The following is a 10,000-nucleotide window of genomic DNA, read 5'->3' as shown; positions in this document are numbered from 1 at the left end:
ACCCTCTATCAGAGAGAAGCTAGAGAGCAGAGAGATGTTCCACTAGAGCAGAGAGATGTTCCACTAGAGCAGTGAGATGTTCCACTAGAGCAGAGAGATGTTCATTTTTGGAATGGTTACAATTTATTTTCCATTATTTCCTACATACTGGACCTTTAACCTGTTGCTCTGGAACAGTGTAATCCCTTGTAATGCAATTGAAATATGTAAGTCACTTTGGATTAAAAGTGTCTGCTAAATGAATATAAATGTGAAAGAAAACCCTGGTATTTTGACACATAATGTTAATGTTGGCAGGCTATGCATACCCACAGCCTATCTTCCCCTTAACAGCTTTAACATTATTTCTTTCTTCTATTCAGCATGACAAAAGGGTGGTGGGTAAGGTTCATTGATGAGCATCCTTTAAAAGTATCTCTCCAGTTCCTTTATATGCCTTTAGGCTATACAGCATGGCAGTTTTAGCGGATAACTTTTTGCTACTTCTAAAATGCATCTACTGTATGTTGTTGTGCATCACTGTTTGAAGAGTGATTGGCTGTTTGCGGCACGCGAGGGTAACATCCCCTGACCAATAACAAACGGTATCCAGATGGATAGGAGTTTGTGCTGATTTGTGTGCAGATTTGCGCCAGTTAGGTTTAAGAGTAACACCATGAAATATGATTTAAATAGACTACGATTTCTGCCAACTGTTATTATTGAGGACAATGAAAACGCAACATGGAATTTTCCTGTGGTACACCTAAGCAGGCATCATGGCACACAGTGTGGGAAACTGGGCGCCCTTACGGCACACAGTGTCGGAAGCTGTGGTCGAGAGCAGAGACAGAGGAGAAGTGTTCCACTCCTGCCTCCAGTCAAAGCAGATATGTTCTATTATATTTTACTATCTTGTCCTCCTAAACTCCATGGTGATTTAGGAGTCTTATCTACTGCCTACACCGAATTAAGAGCCTATCAACCTATCAACCTAATGGGAAACAGCTGATAGCACTTCTGTGGATCACAACACACACTCAAACACACACTCAACACACACACACACACACACACACACACACACACACACACACACACACATCTTCTAAGAAAACAGTGTGTTTGAACACATACACACAAACACATAAATTCTTCCCTTGTCTAACTTCTTCAGTTGTTTGGACGGAGGTGAGATCGTAAACCATTTACCTTTATTTACGATCTCTGTCTCCCCCCCCCCCACCTCACAGCCGCAGAGAAACAGGGTGTTCTAGGCTGAGCAGGGGCCGCTAAATCTTGCGTATGTGTGTGTGGTTATTTATGGAGGGCAGCCCGAACAGAAGCCATTCACAGAGGTTCTCACACTCACACACTCTCTTTCTCTCTCTCTCTCTCTCTCTCTCTCAAACACACACACACAAATAAACACACACACACATAAACACACACGTAAGCACACACACGTGCACCCATGTGCCTGGCCTCACACACACACACACACACACACACACGTGCATAGCTTAAATACACACACACACACACACACACACACACACACTAGAGTGACCACCCATCCCGCGTAGTGCGTGCGCGCACAGCGTTTGAAGCCCAATTTATGTGTCCCGCAAATTGAGACTGTGTCACGCATAATCAATGTTTGCTCAAAAAAAATTTGGTCGCTCTATATCCTGCAACCGGTTGCACCAGTTGAACGTAAGTTCCAGCTTAGTTCTAACTGGCACTACGTTGAAGTTTACGAGCTACTAAAATTTATCGGGTTGCACCACACTAAATAGTTTCAACGTAACACTAAGTTATGACTTAAATACACACTAACTTACACCCCCCTCTCCCTAGGTGTAAGGTCTGTCGTAGGTAATTTGTTAACATGGTTTTCTCATTTAAATGGTGGGAATGTTAAATTTAACGAAGTCGAGAAGAGTTACATACGCGACCGATTATACACATTTAATATACTTGAGCAGTGTTTGAATGATGTTTGTAGTCACTGGAAATTATATGGACATAGTAGTAGCCTACAAATAGGCTACCAAACATCTACCTATCATTACCACACAAAGCATACATTTCATTGCTGTGGGTTGATCTGTTATCATAGATTTCATTAGCCATATTTGAAAGAGTTTTAACATTCACTAACGTTAACGTTAGTTATCCACTGTGGAGCCTACGTTAGGCCAAGTGGTGGCTGAAATATTCCCAAAGCACATACATACTGTATAGGCTACAACAAAATAAAGTCTGTTATTTACAAATACAGTGTTATTTTATTCCATACAACAAAGTAATTGCGGAGGAAGTCAAACCTAAATGTGGCTTTATCATAGCACATTACAGCGAACATTAACGTTACCCTGAACACTGAAAAGTTTTGTTTCCCCCTGCGCATGCCTTTACTAACATGCAAGTTCACCATCCTTCCTCCCCCTTATCGTTACGTGAACCTCTGGAGTCGTGAGTTAAGACTTTTTTTTTCAACTGTTCCTGTGGTGTTGAGCAACTACAATTCCTGTTGGTCCCTGTTAATACTACAATTTTACATTATAATTTATTTAAAGTGATTAAATTGTAATGAAAAATACATAAAATTAAATAGCTAAAGTAAATCGTAAGTGGAAGTGCATCTGTCAATTCATTGAATGTTCAAAGTATTATGAATCTTTATTTAGAAAAAAATACACATTGGTTGGCCTATTCATGAGCATACATCGGCAATTACACATGTTTAGGGGAATAGGGCATTATTAATATACCATGTACGGTGTATGTGCTAGCAATAGTAAACCACTATCAGTGAGTCTGCCCGTGAGGTGGGGGCACCGCACGGGCACACACACACACACACACACACACACACACACACACACATGCACATGTGCCTGGCCGCACACACGCACACACACACACACACACACACAAACAATGGTATGCCTACCTGTGAAGCGTTTCTTGCCAGCCACGTCAAATTCGGAGGAGGGGCCAGAGTTGTGTGGGCGTGTGTCTGGAGATGGGCTTGGACGGGTGGTGGTGGTGGTGGCCGGGAGCGTCATGGTGGTGGCTATGGAAGTGGACTCCATCACAAACTCATCTATGAGCCGGACAGGGTGGGGAAACAAACAGGGACAAACATCAGTTCGTTCAGGACAAACATCAGGACAAACATCAGGACAAATAAAACATCAGGACAAACATCAGGACATCAGGACAAACATCAGGACAAATAAAACATCAGGACAAACATCAGGACATCAGGACAAACATCAGGACAAACATCAGGACAAGCATCAGTGCATTCTCTGGATGTTGTAGCTTAAGCGCTGAGACACTGTTAACATGGAGGCTACAGCTTTATGTAGTTTTTGTGGTCTGTATCATAAATGGGGGGAAAACAGAGAAAAAAAAAACACGACTACTAAGCAAAATCCTTCCTGAGATGCAAAACTGTTAGAGTTATAAGTTATAGCTATGTAATAGTCACGTAATAATCATGTAAATGTGCTATGTAATAGTCATGTAATAACCATGTAAATATGCTATGGGTTTATAGGTTATATTTCAAGCCCACATTTTTTTTTTTTTCACGATCAGCCAAATCACCTCCTTGTGACAACTAGCTGCCCATTCTGTGAGTACACCATAAAAATTCCCAGTCTCTGTAGCCAGCGCTGGCCAAAGCAGGGACAGCCTGTCCCCCAAAGAAAAACGAAACATTGCATGGAATTTCTCTGGGAATACTGAAGGTAGGGTTGAACTACCTTTCTGGTGTGTTTCGTTTGGTCCTTGGTTAAAATATAACGTAAGTTTTGGCACAAAAACGTCTGCTAATAAATTTAAATATAAACATAAACACAAACAAACACCATTCCTTGCACAATCCCTGACTGCATCTTTAAGCAGTATTACATAACTACCCCAGCCCACCAGCTGTCATGACAGCAACGTCTGTTCTCCAAGCTAGGCTGTTACCATACACACACACACACACACACACACACACACACACACACACACACACACACACACACACACACACACACGCCCCTGAGACCACTCACAGCACAGACTGAATTTTTTACTTTTTTTTGGTTTTGCAACAGGACATAAACTAAACTTCATAAAACTCCACCCTGCATTGGAAAAACTTAACATAAAAATCACACACACACACACACACACACCACTCAGCCTTAAACAACAAAACAATATGAACAAACAAGCAAACAAGGCGGGCGCTCAAATCAAATCAAAGCCAGAGCTGTAAGCCCTGCAATGAGACCCAGGGCAGCCGGCTTTGGGAGGAAACAACCCCAAACACACAGTAAACAACAAGCAAACACCAAACACCACCAGTGCCAGCGTCATCCTTAAATGAAACCCAGGACAAAACCGGCTGGCCCACCAAGGCAAAAGCACCACTCAGGCTAGGTGCCATGGTGCCTGTAGAGCCACGCAAATGTGGAAACCATGTAACCATGGTGATTGAAATGTGCCAATTATTGTCATGGTGACTGTAACTATTGTGACTGAACCTAATGGAGACTGTTGCTATGGTGCTTGTAAGCACTGTGTGATGTCCCTAGTCATCCACGTGGCATCTTCTGTCAAAGTAAGGAGGGGGGTGAGGCTCTCTCTTTCTTTCTCTCTCTCTCGCTCTCTCTCTCTCTCTCTCTCATTTCTTGTCTCTCTCTACCCCTCTATCCTTTTCAGTGTTTCTGTATCTCTCAATCCTCCTCTATTTATTTCAACATACTTCTGATGACAGCGATCACAAAGTCAGTGAAAAGGTGTTTTTGTGTTAGTGTGCTAGTGTATCTCTATTTGTGTGTTTGTATGTGTGTATGTGTTTTGTGTGTGTGTGTGTGTGTGTGTGTGTGTGTGTGTGTGTGTGTGTGTGTGTGTGTGTGTGTGTGTGTGTGTTTCTTAAGAGCTCACCTTCAGGGTAGCAGTCCAGTACTCCATAGTCATTTAGCATGGGCTGCCCATCTTCATCCATGGCAAAGAAAGTTCCGGGTGGACAGGTGGGGTTGAGCTCTGTTGGTGACTCCTCTGTTGTCATCTCTGCCGTTGTGGAGACGGTGGTTGGTTCTGGTGTGGTGGTGGTTGTAGTGGGTCTGGTGGTGGTGGTGGTAGTTGTGGTGGTCGTGGTGGTCCTGGCTCGTGGCCTGTCCAGTCCCACAACGGGCTTTCCTCCCACCGTGAGCATCTTCTCCTTGGGGTTGACCACCGGCCGAGAGTCCCTCCCGCTCCCAAACAGCGCCATGCCATCCTGGTTCACCAGAGGGGTGCCCTGCAGATCTGGGCAAGTCACAGTGAATCGTTAACAAAACATGGTGCAATGTATCATTACCAAACACAATCAGTTACATAATTCCCAAGCACAGGACAGTGAATCATCAATAATCATTGACAGTGAATCTTGACAGTGAATTGTTACCAAACACGGTGAATTACTACAGCACAAATAATTAACTCTCTCTCTCTCTGTGTGTGTGTGTGTGTGTGTGTGTGTGTGTGTGTGCATGTGTATGGACTATGGTGGCCACATACCAAACACTGTGCGTCCGTCCTCCCCAAGCACTACTCTGTGAGGTTGACCATGGGAGTCCTGTAGCACCTTACCCTCTTGATTCATCAAGACACCCTGGTCCAAGTCAACAACCTGCAATATGGATGTATTTTATATGTATATTAACAAATTATATACATACACACACACATAATATATATATACTGTATAACATATACATATACATTATCATATACAGGGTTATGGTTAGCCAGAGTGTGGGTTTGTGTGAGTGACTATAAGGCATCTGTGGAGAGCGGACCCACCCATTTAGTTCCATCGGGTCCAGAGATGTACTTGCGTCCCTTTTCCTTGCTCTCTGAGGCGGGGGAGGGGACTTTCCCATTAGACGTTGTTAGATTCGGTCGTCCATTTTTCCCGGCTGGAGAAGAAGGTGTTGCAATGAGAGTGATTAGTTGAGCCTCTAAAGCAATTATTCAGGTTAGGTTTCATTACATTAACTGTGAGTGCTGTGAGCTCTGCAAGTAATTAGGAAGGTAAATCGTCAGAGGAAGTCACATACCAAGTGAGTGAGATAAGCATCTCAGCTGAACTGTAATTCTTGGAGCTGCGACTGGCGCGAGACTGCAGAATCACAGACAGATGGGATAAGGTTACCTTACCTTGTCCATAACTGGGCTTGAAGCCATTGACTGGAGTCTTTCCTCTGAGGATGCTGTCAAACCGGCTCGGGTTCCTTAGTCTAGAACCAACCACGGCACTGCGCACCGCAGGGGAAGAGGACTGGGAACCGGAGGAGGTGCCGGGAGAATTCTCCCCAGCGGCGGGCCGGCTCGCGGAGGAACGTGAGGCGGTTCTGCTGTTAGACTCGTCATGCTTTGAATTCAGCGACGGCTTAGGAACGTCATCGGAAGACTGTGAGGGGGAAGAGGAGGAAGAGGAGAAGTGTGGTGACGAAGAGTCCGGCTTAGATCCCAACTTTGTGTGCTGCACTGGCGACAGCCTGCCGAGGAACCGAGAGCCGATTTGCCGGTTCGTCGCTACGACAGGGGAACGTGCTCTCCCACCAGAACCCTGAAAGGGACGGCGGGCATACGAGGGAACCGACTGAGAACCGGTTCTTCCAGGAGACTGTTCTCTCCGCTCGCTGTAGTCCCCAGAGTTCTGTGCAGGACTAGTGGTGGTGCTTGCAGTAGTAGTCGTAGTAGTGGTAGGAGCAGTAGTTGTAGTTGTAGTAGTAGTCGTTGTGGTTGTAGTTGAGGTAGTTGTTTTAAGTGTCGTCTCCGCCACCTTGTCATTCTTATCATAGTCCTCGTAATCATAGTCATCGTCATGGTCATTATCGATCTGTGAGCTCTGTCTGGGAGAGTGCGAGTCTGTCCTTGTGCTGGACGGCAGACGAGACCCTGAGGAAACTCTGTCCCTGTCCAGCACTGAAGGCTTAGGGGAGATATCGTCCACTTTGTGCTTTGAGGGGAACGACGAAGAGGCTGTTCTAGTTTTATCACCCCTCTCCAGAGTCTCGGGAACACCTGATCGAGGGGGATTCGCTCGCACCACCGGCCTCCTGTTCCCGACGGACGAGGTGCTCGTTCTGCTCCACGGAATCCTGCCATCCTGCCTGGGTGAGAAGCGGTTCACGACTCCCGGTCTGGCATTCCGACTCGGGACCGCCGAGGCCCCGGTCCGCCCGGAGAGAGAAGGGTTAAGCGACGAAGCCTGGCGCGTGGAGGAGTGCGGATTGCTCCCCTGCTCATTTTCCTCCTCTTCCTCCTCCTCCTCCTCCTCCTCAGATCTCCCTCTCAGGCTGTCAGTGTTGTCTTTCTTCACTGCAGAGGAATGCAAGCGGCTGGTTTCATAACTGGATGTTGGCTTCTCGTCTTTAGTCGTCTGCCTGTGTGTACTCGGGTTGCTATCCTGCGGATTTATGGTGTCTTGGATGCTGGTAGAGGGGGAGCTCACTTTGTCAGCGCTCGGGTTCCGGTCCTGGTTTTGGTTCTGCGCCTGGTTCTGGGTCTGCGATCCAGACTGAGACCCAGTGGACGTGGATGTGGACGTGGACGAGGAGCCTGAGCCCGGTGTGCGCTGGCCGGTCATGAGCCGACTCCATCTGGAAGGGAGGGTGACCTTTCTGCCGTTGATCATCACAGAACCAGAACCGGTGAAACGGCCTGTGGACGGCGTCCTACCGCTACCCGACTGAACCGACCCGGAGGAGGATGAGGAGGAGGAAGAGGACGAAGAACCAGAAGAAGAATCAGGAGAAGAGGGGGCAGAGGTAGAGGGGGGTGAGGGAGATGATGATGATGATGATGACGACGACGATGACGATGATGATGACGATGATGTGTCCATCTCTGGTGTGGTTTCTTTGGGTGTGGAGCTGGTAGGTGAGTCTCTGGTGTGAGCGTCCTTCTTGTGAGCGTCTGGATATCCACTCCTGCTGCCGTCCCTCCTGCTGTCTCCAGACACAGGGACAGATGGAGATGACCGCGACGAAGATGAGGATGAGGAAGAACCCCCGTTGCGGACCCGGGACCTGATGACAGGGTTGCGTGTGATTGGCCTCCTGGGCTGGCCAGACGCAGGGTCTGCGGAGGTGTGAGAATGGGAGGAGGAGCCGTGGACGGGGCGGTCACTCTCTGGCTCTTTAGTGGGCGTCTCTGAGGCAGGCGTGGGCCTGTCTACCGATGGCTTGCTGTAGTCCTGGTGCTCGCCCGTTCTAGAGGGTGTTTTGAGTCTGTGTGTGCCAGCGTCTGTGTGCCCGCCCGGTTTAGAGGGTGTTTTGAGTCTGTGTGTGCCAGCGTCCGTATGTCCGCCTGTTCTAGAGGGCGTTTTGAGTCTGTGTGTGCCAGCGTCTGTGTGCCCGCCCGGTTTAGAGGGTGTTTTGAGTCTGTGTGTGCCAGCATCTGTGTGCCCGCCTGTTCTAGAGGGCGTTTTGTGTCTGTGTGTGCCAGCGTCTGTGTGCCCGCCTGTTCTAGAGGGCGTTTTGTGTCCATGTGCATCAGGGTCCTCGTGCCCGTCTGTTTTAGAGGGCGCTTTGTGTCCGTGTGTGTCAGAGTCTGTGTACTTCCTCTCCTCCTCCTCCTCCTCCTCAGTGGCCTCGTTCACTGTCGCCTCCTCTTCCTCCTTCGGAGCCTCGATGGGCTTCTCCTCGTCCTCCTCCCTCGCCTTCTCGCTCTCCCGGCCTCTGGAGCGACTCCCCCCCGACGAGCGCGAGGAAGAGCCCCGGACGGAGAAGATGCTGTGGTACGATCGCGTCTGAGTGAGGGGACGCGTGCGTCGGCCGGCCGGAGAGGCGGGCGTGGACTGTCTCCGAGGCTCGTCCGTCACCGTCACCGTCGTCTCCTGCAGGTCAGTCTCGTCGTAGTCGTCCTCTTCCGTCTGCGATGCGCCTGCCCTGGGCTTGTGTCTGTCGGGAGTCCTCGAGTGATGACTGGATGAGGTGGCAGAAGTGCTGGCTAGCAGAGAGCACAGTGGTCATTGGTACAGCTGGCAAAAAATACACATCAACTTTCACACACGCTTTCACACAGGCTTTCACACACCCTTTTACACACACTTTCACACACCCTTTCACACGCCCTTTCACACGCCCTTTCACACGCGCTTTCACACAGGCTTTCACACACGCTTTCACACAGGCTTTCACACACGCTTTCACACATTCTTTCACACACGCTTTCACACACCCTTTTCATAATGAGGTGATGTACAAGTGATTCATCTCACAAGTATGGGCATTACTAGACACTTTCTCTACATGTTTGGTTTCTGTACAGTAGGTATTACAGTTTTTCTCAGTTGCTTTGGCGCATTTCTCAGATCAGAATGGTAATTCTCAAAACTGTTTGTTGAAACTCCATATCATCTTATCACTTGTGCACATCATTGAAGCAGTTTCTCCCCATTTTGAACAAATAGCAACGCTTTCGTACATCCATGCTGATTTTGAACTGATTTTGTACAAATGTCTGCTGTTTTTCGAATTTTCAATGGCCAATGTGATGTTGTTCAGAATGCACTATACTTGTTCCCTGCTGAATAGTCCATTACATGCAAATGTGTTCAACTACATAACTAGTTGTCTTAGTCTGTTTAGTAAATACATACAGTATACTGTATGTGACCTGACAAACAGGGAAGTCAGGATGTAAAAAAAAATGTACCGTGGTGCACAGCTCTGACCAAGGGGTGTACGGTATATTGGTTATTTTTCATTCGCACAATGCTTTTGCAAACAAATGCATTTGCACAAAGCCTTAGATTTCTTTATACAGTCACAATGTCTGTCAACAGTAAAAACTTTGAAACACTGTTTGCAATCAACCCCCTCCACACACAATAATGTGTAACTTTGTGGTTTTGAAATGCTGCCTTGCGCATTGTTCATTAGAAATACTTAGTCATATTGACAACAAGACAAAACAGTTTGACTGTCTTGACATAAACAATGGCCTCATGATTTGT

General features: G+C 47.3%; 1 protein-coding gene across 2 annotated transcripts in view; it reads right to left on the bottom strand.

Moving 5' to 3' along the window:
• Nucleotides 1-10,000, bottom strand: part of fndc1 (fibronectin type III domain containing 1) — a 47,540-nt gene that overhangs the window by 13,003 nt on the left and 24,537 nt on the right. For both annotated transcript variants that reach the window (XM_042094387.1, XM_042094388.1), the window contains 5 exons: nt 6,193-8,991; nt 5,836-5,951; nt 5,551-5,662; nt 4,936-5,298; nt 2,939-3,091 (listed from right to left, as the gene is read on the bottom strand). In XM_042094387.1, the coding sequence (XP_041950321.1) occupies nt 2,939-3,091; nt 4,936-5,298; nt 5,551-5,662; nt 5,836-5,951; nt 6,193-8,991 (3,543 nt within the window). The remainder of the gene's footprint in view (nt 1-2,938; nt 3,092-4,935; nt 5,299-5,550; nt 5,663-5,835; nt 5,952-6,192; nt 8,992-10,000) is intronic.

Source organism: Alosa sapidissima, chromosome 6 (assembly GCF_018492685.1).
Source record: "Alosa sapidissima isolate fAloSap1 chromosome 6, fAloSap1.pri, whole genome shotgun sequence".
NCBI lineage: Eukaryota > Metazoa > Chordata > Actinopteri > Clupeiformes > Clupeidae > Alosa > Alosa sapidissima.
This window is presented reverse-complemented; position numbering and strand designations above follow the sequence as displayed.